The sequence below is a fragment of the Ostrinia furnacalis genome, unplaced genomic scaffold, assembly GCF_004193835.3.
Source record: "Ostrinia furnacalis isolate ACB-3 unplaced genomic scaffold, ASM419383v2 OfSCF2432, whole genome shotgun sequence".
Classification (NCBI taxonomy): Eukaryota; Metazoa; Arthropoda; class Insecta; order Lepidoptera; family Crambidae; genus Ostrinia; species Ostrinia furnacalis.
This window is the reverse complement of record NW_021132671.1, coordinates 245,829-271,385: the sequence shown is the minus strand read 5'-3', so window position 1 is coordinate 271,385 and position 25,557 is coordinate 245,829. Positions and strand designations below refer to the sequence as shown.

General features: G+C 36.5%; 1 protein-coding gene across 2 annotated transcripts in view; it reads right to left on the bottom strand.

The window, feature by feature from the left end:
• LOC114355610 (WD repeat-containing protein 47) overlaps nucleotides 1–25,557 on the bottom strand; it is a 43,350-nt gene that overhangs the window by 3,936 nt on the left and 13,857 nt on the right. For both annotated transcript variants that reach the window (XM_028308551.1, XM_028308552.1), the window contains 4 exons: nucleotides 19,507–19,684; nucleotides 11,942–12,085; nucleotides 9,638–9,793; nucleotides 5,738–5,957 (listed from right to left, as the gene is read on the bottom strand). In XM_028308551.1, the coding sequence (XP_028164352.1) occupies nucleotides 5,738–5,957; nucleotides 9,638–9,793; nucleotides 11,942–12,085; nucleotides 19,507–19,684 (698 nt within the window). The remainder of the gene's footprint in view (nucleotides 1–5,737; nucleotides 5,958–9,637; nucleotides 9,794–11,941; nucleotides 12,086–19,506; nucleotides 19,685–25,557) is intronic.

Here is a 25,557-nt window from a genome sequence, read left to right as displayed (position 1 = left end):
TCAAGAGCCGACGAGAAACAACGGAATCGTGAGTAATAGTTTGTTCCTGTCTGTTTCAGCTCGCGAAGACTTTCAATAAATGTCGTATTTGTAACTTGTATAAAAATAACAGCGATTCTTTAACTTTTAGTCTCTTGAATTATTTTTACAGAATGAGCTTACATCTCTCCACTTTCACTGCATTTTTTCTTATTTAGAAATCTTTAGTATTGTTCTACGCCATCGTCCATTATAATAATATTTTATTCCATTTGGTCAGCATCAAATAGTTCGTAACACCCAAAGTGGTCAATAAGTTGATAACACAACCTAATTTCAGTTGTAAAAAAGACACCACGTCGCGAACTTTTTGGCTACTACGGGTGTCACGGACTATTTGACGCTGACTGTACCCGTATTGACTAATAAGGCTGGTTTTAGAATCGCGCTGATCGCTCGCTGATCGCTCGGCGCCGACGCTTCATACATTTCGGCTATCAGCGCTGACGGTCAGCGTGCGTCAGCGCTAAAACCAGCCTAACTCCGACAAAGTACCTCCTAAAATTACGTTTGTATAAATATACTCTAGTCAAATTAAATTGATACTTTTCATGATATCATAGTAGCTACCTAATTTTATTTAATTTCAAAACTCAATTTGCTGTTGGTTAGTTAGTTGGTTTGTAGTTCAACAATATACTGGCAATTTCCACCAGCAGCTATTGCTTAACAGCGTGTTCCGTTTCCAAATAATAATAGTGTTAATTGAGTCACCGTGGTTGGTTTAATTTCATACTTTGAAAATAGTAACAATACACCTTTATGGAAGTACGAAGCCACAGTACTCGAGTACAATACTTTGGCAATCAACATTTGAAACCCGAATAACAACGTTCAAGGCAGACTATCAACTGTCTTGAAACCCGCAACTAATGTAATCAAAAGGGATGCTAATTAATAAATCATAGTGGTTTAGGTTTCGTCCAAAACGTGTTTCGAACTTTCGACGGCTTTTGTGTAACTTTAGGATTAGGTATATCGAAGTAATAATGACAGACAAAACTGGGTAACATAATTAACTTTTTTAAAAAATAAAACCGACTTCAAATGCGTGAACACAAAAAAAAACTAAAAATTAAAAACATTGCGTATAAAAAAGTTTATCCCCAATTTTCCACCCTTGGGGGTGAAATATTTTCTTCAAATTCGCATGTAACCACCCTTTTGATAATACCTATTCAACAAAAAAATAATCGTTCAAATGACATTGGGAACTTTTTGCCCCACTTTTCGAAAAGTAGCGGACACAAATGAAACCTATCACAGATGATACATACTAATATCCAATGAATTTCCGTGCATTTTTTCCTCTCTCTTATATGGGAATATTGAGAAAATGAAGTTTTAATATTTTATTTTATTTTACATTTAGGTAACATTTTTGACGACCTCCGTGGCGGAGAGGTGCACACACCGGTTTTCAAGGTGTGCCGGGCCAATCCTGAGGTCCCGGGTTCGATTCCCGGTCGGGACAATATAGAAAACGATCTTTTCACATTGTCTCTGGTTTGGGTGTGTTGTGGTTCGTCGTTCCCGATTTCCATAACACAAATGCCTTAGCTACTTATTTTGGGTTGGAGTAATATATGAGATGTTGTCTATTTTTTTAAAGAAGAGGTGTAAACTAAAAATTAAAAACTTAAATCGATGTAATTTTTCGAGAAATGGGTCAGGCCCCAAATTTGAAGTATTTTCATCGACAAAATTGTCCATAGATTACGCCCTTAAAGTTTGATCACTACATGCCCGGACACACTGTATATTTTAAGAGACCATTAAAATTAATTGGGTCAGGAAGTCAGGGGTATAATGCTTATATTTCTTTCAAATGTATTTTTTACGTTATATGTACATATTTATTATAATACCTACCTAAGAAATCCTCCAGATTAGTTACCTTTCTAAATAGGACGCGTATTTCAATTAATTAATTAAATATAAGTTAATAATTACATTAAAACAGATACAGAATCGTTTTAGTGAATATGTTACAGGAAATGTATGAAATCCGTCNATTTATAATCCTCGGAGATATTGCGTATAAAAAAGTCCATCCCCAATTTTCCACCCTTGGGGGTTGTTTTTTCTATTATTAAATTTAAATGGGACCACCCTTGAGGTATTACCTATACGCCGAAAAAAGATTTGTTCAAATCGGTTCATAATTGGCGGAGTTATCGCGTAACAAACATAGAAAAAAAAACATACGGGTCGAATTGAGAACCTCCTCCTTTTTTGAAGTCGGTTGAAAACACCACTAATCAATCGAAAGGTACTATTAAACACGTTACTCCTGTTATAGAAATGAAGTATGATATGAATTGTGCGGCTACATATTTATTTCGTTATAACTGAATATACAGTGTGTCCGGGCATGTAGTAATCAAACTTTAAGGGCGTAATCTATGGACAATTTTATCGATGAAAATGCTTCAAATTTGGGGCCTGACCCATTTCTCGAAAAATTACATCGATTTAAGTTTTTAATTTTTAGTTTACACCTCTTCTTTAAAAAACAAGTGAAAGCGTAAGTAGCTTAACATTAATAGGCAAATATTTTATATCATGCGATAGCCAATAAAATTATCTATTAGTAGAAGAAGAAAGCAGACACAAGTGTCATACATTTTATGGGAGTAAGAATGGATTTAATTAGAAAAATACATTACTTTTTTCACTTCTTTTTCAGTTATTTTCCAACACAAGAAAAACCAGGAGGTCGCAAGTCTAACCTAACCTAACCGAGACTTTGTTATCCAGCTACAGGAGTACTAAAACCTTCATGCCAATAATAGTTAAATAAAAGAGATGTTAAAATTAGGGTTTTCCAATACTTCAGCGTAATATGCGTGATGACGAAAGAAAGGTATGCCAATAGGCAAATATTTTTTTCAGCCAAAGTATAATAGTGTGAAAACAACTTTCAGGCTAAACAATAATAGTTGTGAGTTAAAAGTACCTATCGGCCAATGTGGTTTGGCTAAATGAAATTTTAGGCGTACTGAGGGGCACCCGATCACACGACCGCGCTTGTGCCGCTTAGTTTTATACATTTCCTAATACAATATTGGAATTCTATAAAAATCCTAGGAAAAGTATACATGTCCTAGGATATGTGCGTATTAAACAATCTCTGAAGCAATATTTTATACATTTCCTAAATAGCTTCGGAATTGTATACATTTCCTAGGAATAGTATACAATTCCTAGAATTCATACATTTCCTGTAACAAATACATCAAGTAAATCAACTAAACCTTGTGTAAACACGATAACTTATAAACTGTTTTGAAGTTATTGTACCCGTCGACCCTTACAAAATTCAGTGGGGTTCTAAATACACCACACTCGATGGATAACTCGATCAATACCATAAAAGCAATTAAAAAGGTACGCTTGCTCATGTCCACATTTTTTACGAACTGTCGGGGACGGGTACTGAGCTACTGACAAAATTGCCAGGTGAAAATTTGCAAACGCATTTTAAGGTACTCAATATAAGAAGATGGATTTTTTAATATATCGCAAGCCGCTGTGAATTATTATTGTGAAAATGTGTATTTAGAATAAAATATTTTTTTAATTTAAAGTTTATCCACGTCTCACTTTCTGATAAGAAACGGTGACGGAATATAGAATGAAGTAGCTCGTACATTTATAAAAATAATATATCGCCTCAATCTTCTATATATCTTCGTTGCTAAGAAGTTGAGGCGTATCGTAAAAAACTTAAGTGGAACCCTTTGGGAAATGAAATAAGCGAGACGCTTTGATACCGAGGGTCTATATAAGTGTTCCTTAGCAATACTATAGGTAACTATTATTAAGGTTTAAGTTTCGTTTAGCTGCTGAGAATGCTTGCACAGTGCGGGGTTATTTATATGGTAAACTAACTGTGACCGTAACTTGCCAGTGCCAGTCAGTCGTCTAGTCTACCAAGACCCCTCATTTATACGGGACTGAGGACAGTAAAGGGGTCAAGCTATATCTCAGAACCTACATCGAAATAAAACGTACCAGTAATGAACTATTAAACAATAGTAATGATGACAAGTAAAACTTTTCGAACTTCTATAGCTACAGACAGACAACAATTTTAAGAATAAATATTTTTGACTAATGTTTTTATTTCTGGCCTATGAACAGTGTCATGTTACAGCAGATACATAACGTAACATACAAAAAAACTATTAAGGTGATTGTTTCTAGGAAATCCATCAACTTCGTGCTTCTTGACAGGAACGTTTTTGCGAGATCTGACAACTACTAAATGAAACGCACGAGAGAAAAGACCGCCAACAATAAAGTTGTATTCCAATAAACTCACCTATATGATACCTAAGAGGGCCGGCTGATAATTCCGCGTACTTAATGAAATAAAATAAATGGTTTCTATTTTTTATTTTGTAATATAATCTCCCTCAAAAGAAATACATTTCTTAAATCTCGCATACAATGCCTTTTACCCACCCAAAAATTTTTTTTTCAAAATGACGACCAACCGCAGCTTTAATTTCGTTGTCATCTGCATATCTCCGGCCCCGTAAGTCCTTTTTCAAATCGAAAAACAGGAAAATATCGCTAGGTAATAGGTCTTGGCTATATGGTGGGTGGTCAATCTCTGAGAACCCGGTGTCTTTCAGGGCTTGGCCTCGCAACACGTGCGGCGTGAACGGGCGCGTTGTCTTGCGGAAAGAGCAATCCGCGTGTCAGTTTCCCCCGTCATTTCTGTACAATAGCCTCGCGAACATAAAGAAATATTCTTCAGCTATCTGCCACGATTTAATTCTTTGGTCAGCCGGAACGATTTTTTCGACTTTTGAACGTTTCCTTCACTCAGTATCGTGACAGGGCGGGGGTCGTTTTCACAGGTCTCTCGTCCGTGTTGAAATAGTCGGGCCCATTGTTAACCATAGTATATGAAGGTCCAGAATCCTGAAGAACCAATGACATCTCTTCAAAAATGTCTTTCGGTCTATTTTCCTTCTTTACGAGGAATTATGTCCCGGGCGCGCGGTGTCGAAATTCCGCAAATCTCCAGATTTGGCGGACATGGTGATGTCATTTGTTCGATAGAAATTGAACTATCAGTGCAAACTTAATTAGTGATTGCTTTTTATAATACTACTGAGTGTCGCAACTAGTGACATGAGTAACATGCTAATTACTCATCGCTAAGTACCTTAGGCCGCGGAATTATCAGCCGCCCCTCGTACATGCGAAAGTTTGTACTTAATTTTAAGGTTCTTTATTACATTGCGACTTTTTGCACCGCGCTGCAGCTTCGAAAATCGTCTACCTTTATTCGCGTTACTAAAACAGCGGTACAATCACGATTCAGTCACGCGGCTGTCAAACGCACGCGTGTCCGCAAAAAGTCGCAGTGTTCGAAAGGCCTAAGTCTAAGAACTCATGGCACGATTTTCACCCGCGCCCGCGGCGGTTGCGGGTCCGCAGCTTCTGTAGAATGCAGAAAACTAACTGCGAAAACTAATGCACAAACTCACGACGCAGTTTTCGTTTGTAATCGGGTCCCGCTCGGCGGTTTTCGCGCTGGCAAAAACCGGCGGGCGACCATTTTGTACCAGTGACTTAACACAAGGAGTTCAGCAATGAACCCCAAATATTTTTTATCTCATCTAATTTAAAGACTTATTGAAAAAGAATAAAAATTAAAAAACAAATGAAGGACACTGACCTTGCAAGTCAGTTAGCACCACCCGCCCATCGTAGCCAGCCGTGAGCAGATAGTAAGCACCGGGGGAGAAGCGCACGCTTCTGACGTCACCCGCGTGCGGCGTGAACCGCTGCAGCGCGCGCGATCCGCGCACGTCGTACAGCGCGCACGAGCCGTCGTCGTGCCCGCACACCAGCAGCCGCCCGCTCGGGTCCACCGCTAACGAGGCCACCGCTGAGCTCTGTTTGAACAACCAAACAATGTAGAAGCGTCCATTATACAAACCGAATAATGTAACACAATTATAATTATTAGTTTATAAAAATAAATGCCCGTTTTTACCATCAATCCCAAATGTTTAAGAGACCCCTATGAAAACAAAATTTTTGTTATGTGTTACCATAGGGATCACTTAAAAATTAGGGATTGATGGTGAAAACGGGCATAAATCTATTTAAAAATCTTACGAATTATATGTGCGCACTACATAGCCTTTTATATGCGCGCGCGTTCGGTTGACTTTAGTCACCGTGATAGTACCTACGAGTATGTCTCTTCATAGATTAGAATAAGTACTACGTTGTAGAGATGAAACGGATATCCGGTAACTATCCGGTAGGCCGGATATCCGGCCTATATTTACTATCCGGCCGGATACCGGATAGTAACTCACTTTTCGGCCGGATACCGGATATTAAAAAACTACGACAATTTCCTATAATAAAATGAAATACATTAATCTTTGAAGTAAATATGAATAAAATGGCATATTGTAATAATGACGGCTTTTATTTAAAGTCCAAAATGTTACAAAAAAACATATTAAGGCCTTTCATAAAAACTAATTTCTTTTTCTAGGCTATTCACTCTAATGACGAATACATAAATAAATAGTAAATATCTGTTAATGTCGAAATATTGCCAAATAAAACAATCGATTTTTTTTTCACTGATGATCTGATGACATGATGCAGTTCAGTCACATTACGCAGCGAGTAAACTACACTGGTCATTACAAAAATCGGGATCACACAAATCTACGTTTTACAGGAAAACTCGTTTCTACAGATACAATCATGGTGCCCCAACAATATTGGTGTTATTTGAAAGCCCAATAAATATTCTTAAAGAAAAACACATTTAATTTCCTAATAAACGATTAACATATTATACAATAAATGTGACTTGAAAAACTTGAAAAAAGACCTTACTTTGGGCTCACCTCTGGGATCAATTAGACCAATTTTTATGGTTATAAAACCAAATAATGATCTCACGTGTCCTCTTTAACAGATGGATAGCGATTAATCCCAACTTAACAGTTTTATATCCATAAAAGTTGGCTCAAGCGTAACTACCTATTTTTTTTAAGAAGTGACTCTGGATTCTTCTACAGACACATTTTTGGGGTAAAAACCTTTCCTTTAATGAAATGAAGATTAGAACTAGGCTTTTAAATGGTAATATAGTATAGTAATATTGGTGGAAAGTGGGGATGCATACGTTTGAAAGTGCTTGTCGCGGGTGGGTCGATTTTTATGATGACCAGTGTAATTTAATTTTAGCTATTCAATCAAACACTCACGATGGCAACCGAAATCACCCGAATTGATCTGCTCCCTATACAAGGGGCAAAGTCTGACATTCTATTCGGACGGATTCGATTTTCGAAAAGTGTGACTTGTCTAGTCTACTAGACCCACTGATCGCGTTCGAAGCACCTGTGCGGCGCTAAACTCGTCACGACATGCAACAAGACAATGGGCAAACTATCCGGCCGCCGGATATCCGGCTATCCGGTCTAGCAGCTCGCCGGATATCCGGTATCTGGTATCCGGCCAAACAACTATCCGTTTCATCTCTACTACGTTGTCTCGATGACAAAAAATCATCCGCGCGTGACAAGTGTGCGCATAGCCTAATGTCACAGACGATAGCACATAATTTAGTTTGATGTGCCATCTGTCTCTCTGTACAGTGCTGTTTGTACATTCGAACAAATCATTATTTTAACGTCAAATATCTGAATGTTCAAATATTTGTAACCTATATCTAATGGGCTGTTGTCCGGTGTCAGTTTTGTCATCTGTCATTGGTACGCCAAATGACAATTCGGGAGGAAACGGCAGAATAACGTCACGCGCCGGATAATGTTGCGTTTTTATGGCCTATGTGACTTTGTTGTAAAGCAACTATGGAAATACAACTTCGGTGTTTTATGAGGCTAGATCTACCACTTTTTTATAAGGACAATCAATACCTTAAATGTGCCGTGTAATTCCGGCTGAGTAGTAAAGAACCACCCTCACTCTCCCGTGGATGGCGTAAAATGGAACTAAGGAACTATAAGTTATCAAGGCTCTTCAGCGCGAGGGGAGTGTAGGCAAAATCCTCTATTTTTAGTAGGGACTCCAGCTCCTGCAGCGGAGATTAAATGCTCTGATGATAATGATAATTTTATGTACTAGTACTATTTTGCACCGCCTACTCAAATTCTCTGTTTAGCCTGAAGGTTAGCTGGTAGAGAATACCTTTGCCTTTTGTACCACTTTTTGCAATAAATATGCAATGAATACTTTCAATGTAAGTAAGGTGACTGATCTGAGTATTTATAGTCTATTCAGCGTAAGAAAGTGATTATGACACTTCTATTTAGTGAGGCGCTTCTATTAAACCTAATCTATATTTTTTAAAATCGAGAATATTTTCTTAAGAAATCTAATCGACTTTTTATATGTTTGATTTTTAATTTTATCTACGTAAAATCAAAATTATATCTACGCATTTTAATTATCTGGATATGGAATAAACGTTGTTACACAATAAATTACAAAGAGTTAAATATTATGAATTTTATTTTATAAAAACAACAAATAACAATGAAAAACAACTCGTGGAGAAATCGCATAAAACACAACCGACCATACAAGGCAAATGCACACGTACTGACTGTATTTGACCTACCTACGAGAATAATTTGATTCGATGGTGAGATGACCACCATACCGATTATTGATTGAATGCGATTATTCACGTCCATCCCTATGAGCATAAGTTCCGATTAACGCATTATGCATTTCATGTCATATTTTTTTACAAATTTTACTAAATAATAAACTAATAAGTATTTGAAATTCTTGTTTAGGTTAATTGAGAAAGATTATTAAGTGTATTTTGGAAGAATAAAATCACAAAAAAGTGATTGATTTTTACACCTCAATATTTTTATTCTTAGGAAGTTGGATTCATGAAACGAAATTTTTCATCTGTCTAAATCACCATCATAAGCTGAATGAACTATAGTTGTTATTTTCACATCAAATATTTAATTGACAAAGCCTCTTGATTTATTTATTATTTCAATCGCAAGATTTCAGTGACAAAAGCAAAATATATCAGGACAAAAGATTGATCTGTACTTATTGTCGTCCTTTTATCGTGTACCTACCTCGTTCAGCTCTCGCATTGATATTTTGATTAATGAAACGTGTTTACGAACCAGCAAGCGGTGACCCATCAAACCAAACAAGAGTAAACAATGCTAGCAAGATGGAAGAGGTAACAAATAAAGAAATAGAGAGCAAGATAAATAATATTAAGATTGTGGCAAACGTTTTTACGAAATATTACGTATATTTTTTTATTTATAAAATTGATTACCTCATAATTATGGAAAGTTAACCCACAACCTTTCACTCATCCAATTTCTCCATAGCTCAGCAGTCAGCAATAGCAATCACAGATTTTCAAGTTTATTTCTTTTTTTTTACTGAAATAATGACAATGTCTATTCTTATATTTGACCTCCAGAAAGGCGCTGGATGCAGGCCACTACTAACCGGTCAGCATGGAAATCATTGGGGAAGCCCGTTGTTCAGCAGTGGACGTCCTGTGACTGAAATGATGATGCATGACTATTACCTTATTTGAAAGTCCGGCGGGCGGGGAGATGATATTCGCGCAGCTGCCTGTCCGGAGGTCCCAGAAGCGGACGGACTTGTCCTGGCTGCCGGACACAAACATGGCTCCGCCCCAGTTATACAGCGACAGGACATGACCGGAGTGACCACTCAGAGCCTGCCAGAAAACACAATCACATTAGAATCCATAAAAATAGTATAAATACGAAGGTAACTCTGTCTGTCTTAAATCATCTTTTCACGTTAAACCACGTGGTACACTCGTTTGAGGAGGTATTCCTTGAAGCGTGCCAATTTTGAGGCGCACACAAGATATTCCTTCCTCGAAGCGGGTACATTTAAAAATAAGGAAGAGCGTGAAGTAAGCGTATATGGAGCAGACCTAGAGCAAAATAAAGGAGTTTTTAAGATGATGACGATTAAAGCCAATAAACTCTGACTGACCGGATTAAAGACTCGCTATCCCCTTATTTGACACCTAACTGTACCCGTTATACCGTACTAAAACGACGTAGTAACCCAGGCGCAGGGAATTATTACAAGAGATCATTTAAATAAGTATCAGATTCGACGTTTCCTCAGAAAAAATCTGATATTAAACTTTCAAATTTTGGCAGCGCTTACGATGTGCTGCATAATTTTCAACAACGAATATGTAGTATGAATTCGATTTTTTTAATATTTGGAGATTATTTCTATTGTAAGAGAATCATCCTCTATATCACCGTCGTCAGACGGACAGAATTCTATACATGAAATATATTTTCAAAATAACTATCAGGGGGTGATTAGTGATCGATACTGATGCCAAAAATGCAATCAGTAAAATTTTTGTCTGTCTGTCTGTCCGTCTGTATGTTCCTTATAGAAACAAAAACTACTCGACGGATTTTAACGAAACTTGGTACAATTATTCTTCATACACCTGGGCAGGTTATAGTTTACTTAGGAATTCCCACGGGAACAGGAATTAGCGGGAAAATCCTTTTGTATGAAAAATCTAAACAAAATTGATGACCTACATCGAGAGGCGGGCATCACGGGGCTCAAAATTAACTGCCGAAAGACCCAAGATATGCGATCTGGAGTGAGGAATTGCACACCATTACGGATTGGTGCAGAGCATGTGGAACTTGTCCACAATTTTACCTACCTTGGGAGCGTCGTGTCAGAGACTGGAGGTACCAAAGATGACATCACTTCGCGCATTGCCAAGGCTAGAGCTACCTTCGCACAATTTCGCCCCGTATGGCAGTCACGGAAACTGACCCGAAGGGTCCAGATCAAAATTTTCGGGTCCAACGTTAAATCCGTTCTGCTCTATGGGTGTGAAACGTGGAAGGTCACCAAGGTCATCTCGCACCAGCTGCAGGTCTTCGTCAACCGCTGCCTTTGCCGAATTCTCGGCATATACTGGCCTGAGAAAATCGAATGGCAGACGAGGCGAAGAAGATCGGCAAGACTTGGAGTGAGATCAACGCGAAGCTCAAGACCGAACGCGATGGAGGACTGTTGTGGACGCCCTCTGCCCCATCTAGGGGACGTAGGACCTTAAGTCAAGTAAGTCAAGAGTGATAAAAGTTTAGATACTTTACTGTTTCTTCTACGATCTCATTACAAGGCCCAAAAATTTATTCTAGATTTAATAATATTTTGATTACCTCTTTAGAACTCAATTTGATTTGGACTGATTTTTGTTTTATTTAGAAGATAAATTAATTTAGGTTAGGTACCTACTTACTACTCCTCCGCAAACTAACTTTATTATACTAAATTTGCTAACTTTTGCTTAATCCCGGAAATATCGAAAATACCGGATTATCGGTATTTGTCTAGAGCCAATACCGAAAATACCGGTTTTGCTGAAATGATTCGGTATTGCGACCCCTAGTCATCGGTTATTGTGGGATAAAGTAGGTCAAATTCTGCATGATTGGTGACATCATTTTAATCAATTCAATCAAAGAAGTTAATTGAGTGTCGCGCATTGAGGGGGTGAGGAGGAAGTGTGGTAGGCAGTCTCTACTATCTGAATACATGGAGAATTATTATATGGGTATGCCTGATTTAAAAACAAGCTTAATTTTGCAGGTCAATAACATTTCTTCCATTCTACCCAGATGTAAATAGAAATGTTTAATTCCAAGAGGAAGTTTTTGATACCATTTCTAGTCTTATCAGACCGACATGGTCCGATTTTTTAAGATGCCTTTTTCTTTTTTAGATGCAAAGCGTTAAAAAGGTTGTAATGTTTACACCGAAGCTAAGCCTCGTATTATCAGAAAAGTTAGTCAAGTTTACGTACTTGGAAGGTGTTGCCGGTGGCGCAGTCCGTGACGTATATCTTGCAATCGCCGGCGCCGCCGCTGACCAGCAGGCTCGTTTTGTTCGACGTATCCTCGATGAAGCACACATCGCGGACCGTGCCGTCGTGCATCGTCAGCTCGACCTGTCGTGATAAGTTTTAAAAGGTTAAGACATTTCGCAACAAGTCACAATGAGGGGTTTCGCGAATGAAAGATCCGCTAGATGGCGGGACGTGGATGTGGGGTCTGAATGCTGCGTGATTGGTGGATTTTGACATATCTGTCAATGTCATGTCAAAAATAACCAATCATGCAGCATTTGGACTTCGCGTCTACGTATTGCCATCTGGCGGATTTTTCATTCGCGAAAACCCTTATTGGGTGGTTGACCAATTAAAGGCACAACGTTTTAAAAAAGAACACACATTCTAAAAAAATTTTTGAATAGGTACCGTAAAATATGGTTTATAGTAAACAAACAAAGGAAATTGAAGTCATAGTTGTGTTTGCTGTGCAAAATCTATGAGAGAGCCGCGTTTTTACAGCTCGAAAAAAAGGACGTCAATGTTTGCCTTTTTGAATTTTTTAAAACAACTCTGCATCCTGAATTTTTAATTCAGATAAAACACAATATTATCAAAACAACAAGTAGTATCTGAAAACAGTCAGTGTCAACTTTTCGAGTGAAAAATCGTCTAGCCGTAATGCTTGAAATAACAGCGCCCGAAACGCAGATAGATTTAGTAACTAATGGCCCTTATTTCATTCGATTTTCCAAAATCCGGCGATGCGTGTAGTCCGAGCTAACACGAAATCGAGTGATATATTCCTGACCACCGCTCTCATGTGAAAATTTCTAGTGCAGTTTTTTTAAATCTAAAAGCAAAAATATTCTCGTAGCCTGCGGCTTGAACGACACTGAGTGGTCAATTTTGCCTAGCACGCAACAACGCTTTACGATGCAAAAAGAGCACTCCACGCGCTAACTTTCATCGTCATTTCTGCACAACAGGTTCACGTGTCGACCTGAGGCAAGGCATAGATTAGTTTGCATAATACTGTCGATTCATTTTAGTTTACTCAGTTAGATAATTTATAAAGATTTGCTTTAGAAAATATTCTTTCCACCTACGAGTATACGCTGATTCGAAATCTAAATGATATACTTACTTGTAATTTTGCGAGTATAGTAAGACGTCCATTTAATTTCCTAATACTTATCATATTTTTTATTCTGTTGTGTTCTATTTGGGATAAAATTAACACTATATTGAGCTCTGTGTAACGAGTGAAATGTATGTGGTTCGTCCGATAATTACCGGTTGAATATGAGTATGACGAGCATACATTTGATTATATAATTGATTAGGGGTTGTTTTCCCCCCGAGTCCCCAAACTAATGATAGGAGTAACGAGCCAATTAGTCAACGTTAGTTAACGATGACTAATTGGTTTAACCTCAGACCACAAATTTTTCAGCCGCCCCCCTAACATTTGAACAGACATAAGGTACATTTGAAATACATTACTCTACTTTCATCAGTCATGTCATGATGAAAGGTTTGACCTGAGGGTTTGACATTTGACAGCCTGAGTTTCTTGAGTGCAAAAAACGAAGTCATACATGACCTGCTTATTTTTAGGCTTCAATGGTAGGACCCTCTTTGGATAGAAAATAAATATGAAATAAGGAAACGTAGAGCGATGACAGCACAGACTTGCCAATGCCCATTAACCACATAATTTTTGTGCTAAAATAGCATCTATCACAACTACACAAGACACCCAGTGTTGGTGTTGCTTTGTGTGCCTTATTTAAATTATGCATGCATCAGCATAGTGATCTGGTTTATTTACTGCAGATTAACAGCTAAGCCAATTTAAACAATCATTATACTATTGTGTATTATCTAAAGTAAATAAGAAACTATACAAACTATAGGTCTATTGCGACTGGGAAATAGTAAGAGGAAACATTGAAATCAAGATATTTTTTCCATATTGCCCATGAGACATTTTTGCCACAGTGGCCTATTCCGACAACGGTCACTAACGAAGTTCCTCCTTAATTGAAACTGGCGTTTAGTGAATTTGCCACCTCGTAAAATCGAATCGCTCCACGAGGGCGTGTGTATGAAAATTCCAATCACTTTCAACAGATTGGGAATGTTGGGAACGTCGCATAATTAGAGGGAGTGTAAATTAATTTCGGGAGGGGAATTTTCCGGAAAGGTGTTGTATTCTCCAAAATTATTATTTGGATTACTTATGAAATGCCGGAAACGCGTTTGCTCAAAGTTTCGTGATTTCAAAGATTAATGATTGACTTAAATATTACATAAAATTATTATTTGGGTTACTTATGAAATGCCGTAAACGCGTTTGCTCAAAGTTTCGTGAAATCAAACATAACATCTTAAAGGGTCTTAAAATATCGAACAAGATACAAAGCTCTAAGGAGCGTTCGGAATGTATGGAAGGTTTTATTGTTATGGGAATATTTGGTTAAAATAGAGTATTCATTTGTTTATATTTGATTTCTCTTATTCTGATTCATAGAAGGTAATACAGATAGGCAAATCAGAATTCATTTTAAATATTTTTGCAAGATATTTTTCACAATTTATTCAAATCAACATTTATAACTACATTTTTTTATAATAAAATCTTGATTCTTATTATGCAGATTGTGCCATGGGACTTTTAGTCTAAATGATATTCTAAATGAGTCATTATCCAGTCGATTTTTAATTGTGCTGTCAAGAGCGAGCATAAAACACGTACAGTTGACCGGCTTCTCAGCTATCTCCATTAGCGATCACCGCTAAAAACGATTTTCAAGTTTAATTACTACACCCTGAAAGTGTGGTTAAAAGTTGTTAATTACACAATAAATCTTTTGTCAATCTCATATAATTTTAATTGACGACAAGATGCTTCGAACGAAGTATCGTCAGCTAATGTTACAACAACGGATAATAAGTACTAATTTATAAAAAAACTAGCTGACCCGGCGAACTTTGTTCCGCCTTAATGGCAATAAATAAGCAGACTTTTTTTTTAATTTCGAACGGGATAAAAAGTATCCTATGTCCTTCTCCTGGCTCTAAACTACCTCCCTGACAATTTTCAGCTAAATCGGTTCAGCCGTTCTTGAGTTATAAGTGGTGTAACTAACACGACTTTCTTTTATATACAGGGTGTCCCGTAATGTAACGTCAAGCCGGAACTGGGTGTTGAGGCAAGTTGTGCTGGTTATCAGAAAAATATAAAAAAAAATCTATGTGGCATATTTTCAAAATAATAGGCATTTAAAAAAAATCTAAAAATTCTACTCCAGGTGACGGTCCTTTTACTCGTGTTTTACGGTTAATGTGATAAATTGAAAATTATTAATAATAACCGGTTATTATGAATAATTACCGACAGTCGCGGTTAAAGTGATAAATTAATCACATTTAACAGTGATTATTTAATAATTCAACCTTAGTACTAACAAATTTCATAAAAGAGAACAACATCTTGTGTACGTGCTCGTGTACAGCCAAACTTTTGAACGTTTTGATATCATATATTAATATAATTTGACATAATGAGTTTGGAATGTTTCTTGCATAATATTACTTTTCCATGATGCCTATAACATAATGTTTTGATTTAAAGTGAAAAATAGGTTAAGGTGCGGCGGGGGTGGCCCTTGGGCCACCCCTAAGCCGCCTATTTAGTTTTATACCCACATAAATGACCTCATATTAATCACATTTACCAAATCATGCGGTAATTATTCATAATAACCAGCGATTATTCATAATTTTCACATTTATCACTTTGACCGTAACATATATAGATTTTGATTTCGCAATTTACAAAAAAATGTCGAAGGAATGTCGAAGCGAACAAAAACTATAAATTTTTTGTCTTTATCAGAGTGACGTCAGCAGTAACATCATAAAGTGACTCTATAACTTACTTAACTTGATATCTATAACTTACTTAATCCCAGGGGAACCATAATATATTCCTGAGATGAAAGTACTGAAGCTACTTTATTTTCTATTGAGAAATACTCTCTAAAAAGGTGTCAGAATAATAACATTAGTTCACATTGAATAATAGTAAATAGCGACTTTGTTGTGAATAGAGTCACGTAACGAATTCGTGTTGTTTTATTAATTACTAATTGCTTATAAAAATCGAGCTGCATTTAGCTCATATTGTTTAATGATATCATACCACTTACGGTAGGTATTATACGGTAGGTAATATTATATTAAGTTTTGTGTAAATACTAATTAGTTAGCTTCTGAAAATCGTTCTTAAACAATATGATTACTCGACCAATTAAATTTCCAATAAATAGTAATTATCAAATAAATTAACGAATGTTATTTCAATAAAATCCGTGCGCAATTAGCAGTCTAATACAGTTTTTCTCTGTTCAGTTTTACGGGATATAAAAACACAACACAAACAAGGTTATCTGGAATTAATTATACCGCAAATTAGACGAGGGATTCCTTTTGATTCCGCCGCATTACTAATTAAATATATCTATCCGCCGTAAACAAAACAATAATATGATAGGGGAAACTAATGATGGTACGTAGGACGTAGGTGTCTATTTATATGTAGAGAGGTGCTCTTCAATTAATATTACGAAACGCATGAAATAGTTGTTCTATTTTTGTTTTAAAATAATATGTGAAATAAGTGAGGGTTCTTTTGTACTTCTTTTTTGTCTTGTAAATAAAGGGAAATGGCTTACAAATGCTATAAAGAAATTGTTAAATATCCTGAGATTCGTTTGATAAAAAGAAAAAATATATCTGACTCTTCTATTGAATATTCAATAAGGACAAAAAGACATGTTAGTTTAGTTCGGTGAAAGGTTGCCCAATTTCTATAGACAGACGACAAAAAATAGATTGAGGATGTCAGATTATAATTGGAACCGTCCCGCACCAACAATGATGTAAGTTATTTCCATAATGTTAAATAAACTGAAAAGGTTTTATCTCTAACGTAATATATTTTAACAGCAATTCGTAGGTATACGCTGTGGTTGGTGTAGGTAGAGCTCATTGTAAATTGTATTTTATGAATTAACGATTTCTTCTGGTTATTTAGTCTGTTGATTAACAATGTATCCGCCCGTATAAAGCAAATGGACACCTAGGCTCATACATAAAAATTTGCATCGAGATGAATGTCAGGCTAGGTTAAAAACGGGCAATTTCGCTTCCTGGAAATTAATTACGCTTTTGTTTGTTTAACCCTTTAACCAGTACAAAGAACAATATTTTTCATTCGTTTTAAACCTTATTACGTCTGCATAAAATTCAAAATAAAGGAACAATATGGCAAACTAGATTTTACATTTTTATAGCAAAATCGTCGTCGTTCGTCGTCAATATAATTGCGCAATGAAAGTTATTTGAAGAAAAAAGCAGTTCGGATCGTTTTCCAGAGCAAAGTTGTATATCAGGACGAATTTGAATCAGATATTTTATACATCATGTTAACTGCTATCCTTTTTAACGCAGTGCCTACTCTGTTAGCAAGTGGCAGCGTAACTCATTGATTTGTTAAGTCTAACCACTAAACCAAGCGGTGACCTTCACTTCCTCTAAGCCACGAAACCCGTCGGAGGGATTGTCGTTTAAGTCTAGATGATTTAGTCCAGCCATGAGAACCTATAATTAATATTAATGGAACCTATAATGGAATTTCATGTTCCAGTTTCCATTCCGTTCGCATAGCGTTACGACGCTTCCAAGTCACAAGCAATTGTCCAAAATGGGGCTGTGTCTGTGCACTATCAATTTTAAGGCATTAAAATTATCGAAAATCACTCCCCAAACACACATTATTTGATTTTACTACACACCCGGGTTCAATGTATGCTACATACCTATACACACAAAATTTAAGGGAGGGGACAAAAAGGGTGAACACTATAAACTAGAGATGAAACGGATAGTGGTTTGGCCGGATACCGGATACCGGATATCCGGCGAGCTGCTAGGCCGGATAGCCGGATATCCGGCGGCCGGATAGTTGGCCCATTGTCTCGTTGTATGTCATGACGAGTTTAGCGCCGCCAGGTGCGTCGAACGCGATCAGTGGGTCTAGTAGACAAGTCACACTTTTCGAAAATCGAATCCGTATCCGTCCGAATAGAATGTCAGATTTTGCCACTTGTCTAGGGGGCAGATCAATTCGAGCGATTTCGGTTGCCATCGTGAGTGTGTGGTTGAATAGGGAAAATTTAAATTAGTTTACTTGCTGCGTAATCTGACTGAACTGCATCATGTAATCAGACCATCAGTGAAAAAAAGATCGCCTAATTTAATTGGCTATATTTCGACATTAACAGATATTTATTTAGTACTAGCTTTCCGCCCGCGGCTTTGCCCGAGTGGAATTTTGTCTGTCACAGAAAAACTTTATCGCGCGTGTCCCTGTTTCAAAAACCGGGATAATAACTATCCTATCTCCTTTCCCGGGACTCAAACTATCTCTATGCTAAATTTCATCACAGTCGGTTCAGTGGTTTAGGTGTGAAAGCAAGACAGGCAGACAGACAGAATTACTTTCGCATTTATAATATTAAGTATAGAAGTATAGATTCGTCATTAGAGTGAATAGCCCTGAAAAGGAAAAGTTTTTTGTTAGGCCTTAATATGGCTTTTTTTGTATCTTTTTGGACTTTAATTATAAGCCGTTATTATTATAAGCCTTTTTATTGAAATTTACCTCAAAGATGAATGTATTTCATTTTATTATAAGAAATTGTCGTAGTTTTTTAATATCCGGTATCCGGCCGGATAGTGAGTTACTATCCGGTATCCGGCCGGATAGTAAATTTAGGCCGGATATCCGGCCTACCGGATAGTTACCGGATATCCGTTTCATCTCTACTATAAACGGTGGAGAAGGGTAACGCCTAAATTGACCAAAGAGCAACAAAATAAATTCCCGATTTTATTTTATTCAGTTTTAGAATCAAAGCCAATGTGTAAAAAGCGAGTTAAATTTTTGATCGAGTGTAGTCTCGAACAAATTAGACTATACACCGACGAGACTTGTGGATAAATGTTTTAGTTTGGATTATTATGTGTTAGACTTTCGTCAATGCCTCATTTAATTACCTTCCCACAATTTCTCAGAAAGTAATAAAATGTCGGTTGAAGTAAAACATCAAAGTGGAAAACCTGTAAGTGCTTACTAGTGCTTAATTGTTAGTACGTGTAAAGCGGGAAAGTAATACGCTCGCTACTTCACGTTACAAAAGATTCATTTATACGGCTCTTAAGTTAAATTGAAGTCCTACAAAACTTGAAGTGTAGAAGATTTACTCATTCAATCGTTTGTACCGGTACTTTAAAAACATTTTATAATTAAGATGAAGCTGCGATAACGATAGTTCTTTCAATTAACGTTAAAATTTATTAAAAACGATTAACTGTGTATTTAAAAAGTCAACCAAAGATGTTTTTTATTGAACACTTTGTTCTCTCGCGAATTTTTGTGCAATTAGGACTAAACTCAAAGATATTCTTACCTCCTGCCCCTCAAGGTTGCAAGTGTGGCTGTTGAATCGCATCAGTTTCACGGTCTTGTCGTTGGAGCCGGTGGCGAGCAGGTCCCCCGCCGGGCTCCACGCAAGACAGTAGATACTTCCTTTGTGGTGTTTCGTCCGCTTCAAAAGAACTGTCGGGGCCGTGGGGTTGTTGTAGTCCCTGTTGTGACAATATATTCACGTTATTTTTTATTCAAATTATACAATCTATATCTATAAAAGCGACAGCTCACTCATTGACTGACTCACTCATCACGAAATCTCAGAAACTACAAATGCTAGGAGTCTCAAATTTTGCATGGGGGTTTTTTTAGATCGTAGGTGCTCACTAAGATAGGATTTTGCAAAATTCAATCCCTAATGGGGTTAAACGGGTTCCACGTATTAAGTCGCGGTCGGCCGCTAGTACAATATTATGTAGTTTTAAGGACATAGCCAACGACGGATCATCCAGCCAACAATATTAATTCCGCTTGCAGCAAATGTTAGTGTGATGAGCAGGGTAGATTAACTACTCATTACTATGCTAATTGCTAATACTAGAAATAAAAAAGACAACTTTTTTTTGTTTTCAAATCCTGGGCTTTTCAAACACCTACCAATACATATCATGTAAGTTTTCACTAGGTTTTGTAGTTACTAAGAAATATCAAGTTATAAACACTGAGTTTATCAGTTTCTTTTTTTACATTTAATCAAAAGGAAGTTATATTCCCCTAAAGAATTTTGGTAGCTTAAGTCGTCAGAGTACTTGTCTACATTTATAGTAAGGGTCGATAAACATAATATAATGTAAAAAAGAAATAGGTAAATAGACAGCAATAAAGTTAACACAATTTTTAAGAATATTCTCAGTTTTGTCGGAAACACGAATGCGAAGCTTTTCTGATTTCATAAAAGTAATTGACCAATGATTTTTGATTACTCGCCGTTTTCAACCTACTTACTGGGTCGACCTGTTTCGAGAGTTAACGAACTGTGGACCTTTACTCACTGTAACAAAGTTACACAGCAAAAATATTCCCCTTGACTTGAGCAAGGCAAACCACCGCCTGGTCTAGTGATTGTTGGACACAAAACCGGGTTTGAATCCCGGAAGGTACACACATAAGAATGATAAATACAAGCAACTTCTGTAATGCGGTTCGCAGAGAAGATTAATAGAAACGTATTGTTTGCGATAATGTATTAATTACATGAACAGCTTGATTATGTAATAATACAGGTCTATAAAATTATATCCATACCACGAACTTGGATAACCCCAAGAACCTAAACGATGTATAACTAAGTCAACACTATCTTCGTATAGAGTTTTAATAGAATCTATTATCCAACACCGCCTTCGTTATCACCTAATAAAGAGCTCATCCATTTAAAAAGCGAATAGATTGGGTTGGTTATTGCGTTAGTACTAACAGTAATATTAGAGGGTTGCTAGAACCCTGTTACGAATGGCACTATAGATCCGCAATTTGTCCTCACAAAAAAGGACATCCGCGGAAAGTGGTTCATTTCTGGTGATACTACATATTTGAATTCTCTCCACATTTTGCTCGATTTCTTTATGTCTCAGCATGAATTGGGATGCTGACAACACTAAAAATTAATTGCTAATAAGCAAGTGCCAATAAGAAGTTTGTGTAAAATATTTTTATCAGATCAAATTAGATAAACGACGCACGCAGTGCACTATTTTACCTGAAATATTGCCAAACATAGCAAACAATAAAGACATAATTTTATCACATATCAATCGATTAAAGGTAGACCATGCTTAATGAGAAAAAGATTGGACACGAGACAAACGAGCAAAGTAGACAAATCGCGAAAAACTTTTAATTTACTAAATTAAAAGTTTTTCGCGGTAAGTTAGTATCGACTAAAGGCAATTTTAAAAACGCTTTTCACGATAGTTTAATTGGCAAACAAATTTCCAATATGCACGACATATCATTACAGGGTTTATTAGCAAGGCTTTTAGCGCTTAGATACTTGGGGTTTCAACTTTTTAACTCTTCTGTAATGAACGTTCTCGGATCATGTGAATATGTATCGTAAAAGGAAATTGGCTAGAGATTGCCAGCAGCTTCTTTATTGATTAGATTTGTCGCATATTTTCGCTTAGCCTTCGATAAAAGTGGCCTGCGAAATCGTTAGGTATCCAATACTTGTTAAATAATAATAAATAGGTTTATAACATATGTACCTACTATGTTGGTTGTTTTTTTAAGTTTATTAGTTATAGACTAAGAGCTAGTGAACGCCAGACCTACGTTATTTTATAAAGGCTGAAAGTTTGTCAGCGCATGCTCCCAACATAGCTAAGAACCATGGCCAAACATGAAGTTTGGGTCATGGTGGCTTTGGTAGACAGACGGTACTAAAGGTGTGTAAAATACCAACTTAATTACGTCAAAGTATAAAGGCTGATTTTTTGATATTTCCTTCAAAATGTTATTAGAAATGACGTCATTAATTGACAGACACCTACCATGGTGGCAGCCCTTAGCCAGACACCTTAAAGTTCAGGAAAATGTAGTCCTACTTACGTCATACTATAAAAGCTGATATTTACATAAAATATTTGAACTATCATTTGATGAAGTTTCCTCATCAGCCAGACACTTCTGATGGTTCCTTCGCCTTGCCAGACAGCTTTTAGGGTGGCTGAAAGTGCGAACGCAAGGCACTATAAATATTATTTTTTGTACTTTTTCTTAAGTTACTCAAGTATTTGAGTCTGTAAATCATCATCTCATGTTGATGAGCTGATATAGAAGGTAAGTACAACTCCCCCAATCCCCAATTTTAAAGTGATTTCCTCTGAAAGTTGCCTAGAGTAAAGTTCTTAGCAACATTAGCATTACCTATGTTAATGCTAATGTTGCTATGAACTTTACTCTAGGCGTTTAGAAACTATTTCGAAGAGAAAATTTGTGGCACCACATTTTCCGTGTATATAAATTCTAATGAGGATTTGGGGGTCCTAATTCAATATAGAATTGTTATAGAATTATTTGATACTATAAATTTGATTATACTATGCATAGTAATAGATATATCGTGATGGTTTCGCTGGAAGGATACTCTGCAGCGCAACCACTTTCAATAACAAAATACGGCGAAACCTGAGACATGGTTTTTTTTTAAATAGGACTATAATTTTATAGACATTTCATAGATTTATTTTAGAAACTTACACTAGTTAAATCAAAAGTAGTTTCGCCGGGGAGCATGACGTGAATAATCTTACAACTCCTAAGCGTTAAGAAGTTGTAACTTTCATCAACATGAGATGATGACTAGCTGATGCAAACACCCAAATAACTTTAGAAACTATACTTATTTATACTCGTACTGGTTAAAGAATTGTCCTCCAACTCCTAAGCCTTAAGGAGTTGTACTTACCTTCCATTATCAGCTCATCAACATGAGATGATGAATTACAGACTCAAATACTTGAGTAACTTAAGAAAAAGTACAAATAACAATATTTATAGTGCCTCGCGTTCGCACTTTCAGCCACCCTAAAAGCTGTCTGGCAAGGCGAAGGAACCATCAGAAGTGTCTGGCTGATGAGGAAACTTCATCAAATGATAGTTCAAATATTTTATGTAAATATCAGCTTTTATAGTATGACGTAAGTAGGACTACATTTTCATGAACTTTAAGGTGTCTGGCTAAGGGCTGCCACCATGGTAGGTGTCTGTCAATTAATGACGTCATTTCTAATAACATTTTGAAGGAAATATCAAAAAATCAGCCTTTATACTTTGACGTAATTAAGTTGGTATTTTACACACCTTTAGTACCGTCTGTCTGCCAAAGCCACCATGACCCAAACTTCATGTTTGGCCATGGTTCTTAGCTATGTTGGGAGCATGCGCTGACAAACTTTCAGCCTTTATAAAATAACGTAGGTCTGGCGTTCACTAGCTCTTAGTCTATTACAGAAGGAAAGAGTTATACTTTTTGAATTCGTACATCTACACAATATATTTTGGACATCCCCAAAATCGTGTTGTGACGTTGATGGATTCAAATTAATGCTGAAGTTTAATTTGCTGATAAAACTTTACGTCACCAAGCAAAAGTTGTTGGGGGGGTAGTTTAGCGCGAACTTAGCCGTTTCTTGGCGCTTCGTTTACTAAGCTTAATTGATTTTGGTTGCACGGACGCACGTACTAGTTCAATCTTATCTTACTCATATTATATAAATGCGAAAGTTTGTATGGATGTCTGGATGTCAACATGTTTGTTACTCTTCCACGCAAAAACTACAGAACGGATTTCAACGAAACTTTACAGTATTATTGTTTATTACCCAGAATAACATATAGGCTATAATTTATTACGATATGTGACAAACCTTTCAATAAATAAATAAGACGTGAAAAATATTTACAAAAAAGCGCCATCTTTCAACATTACTTTTGACATTCGTAAATAATATTGTATATAAAGAAATTTTGGTTTTGATTGAATTGAATTTGATTCGATTGATTAAGTTAAAACGAGGAAAAATGGGGTCCACGCGTACAAAGTCGCGGGCGGCCGCTAGTGGTCAATAAATGCTTGCCCTTTTTACGTTCCTGCGTAGTTCGAATATCAAAAACCTCAAAAGATGTTTTATTCACTCAAAGACTAATATTTAGGTCACTGTTAATAATTTAATCAAAAGCAAGATTTCATAATACATACTTCCTAATGCTTTTAAATATGCATGCGACGCGTTTCTCGGTTGATTAAGGCTGATATATTCTGTCTTATACAATATCTTACGTGGTACCCGTTAACTTTCTCATGAATATACTATACACACGCTACTCCGTCCATACTAAAATATTGACGTTTTTTAATATTAGCCCGTACCGACAAGGTCGAATTCGATCGTCGCTACTGCATAATAAATAAATGAGCTGAAACTGTACGGTAAACAAGTGCAGTGACTTCTGTTTTTCTATAGGTTTTCCGCTGAATATTTAACAATAACAGCAACATTACTTTTTTATTATTGAGCACATAAAATTACCATTTTTATGACTATGAGTTGTCAGAGATTGACTTATGATACACTAGGTTAAGCCCTGTCTCGTAGGAGAGCTTATCTTAGAAACAATCAAGTAGGAGATATTTTATCAAACTAATGTGACAGAACAACAGTATCTAGACAATTTCAGTTAGAATAATAGTATAAGATAAATTATTCATATAAGATCGTCAATATTGATTATGATTTAATATTAAGAACCCCAGAATAGCACCTCCATAATAATAACGCCGTCTCATTTAATTTAATGAAGATTTCAATTTTGTAATACGGACTTCTTACTAAGTATCATCGCTATGTTGAAATAGCATCAGAAACATTTCGTTGCATAATATTAAACAATTCACTTAAGTACAATGCGCTAACATAGAATATACCTACAAATAGTTTTAATTTTGACTCTGGCCATGAACATAAATGTACTGATAACTAAACAAAAAAGAAAAACTAAAATTTTTAAACAATAGGTAAACGTTTTTTCGCTGCAAATAATTAGCGGCTCAAACCACTCAAACTTACAGTAAATACTTGTGAAGTATACACGATTCCGCTAATTTACGCGCACGAATTACTTAACTAAATAACTAACTTATGAACACTGGAACACTGCTCCTTGGTCGTGACTTGGTAGCGAGACGTGATCTCGCGACAAGCGATCTAAAATCTAGATGAATCTCAGAGGAACCAAGTTTGTAATAGCTTTGTCTTTGTAAACAATTTTAAGTTGAGGACGACCTTTCTATCTGTGCTTTATTATTCGTACAAACGTGTATTTAGCTTGGGTTTAGGTCGTTGCCCTTCTATCGCGATTAGTCATCGCTTTCGCAACACCATAGTACTTCACAGTACAGCCGTGGCGCAGTAGAGCCAACAGGAATACAGGTCACGTCAGTTAGGTCAGTACTTAGCTAAGACTAGTTGGCTAATACTTATCTAGGTATATCTTATATTTATATATCCTGTTTATATCCTATTGCAGT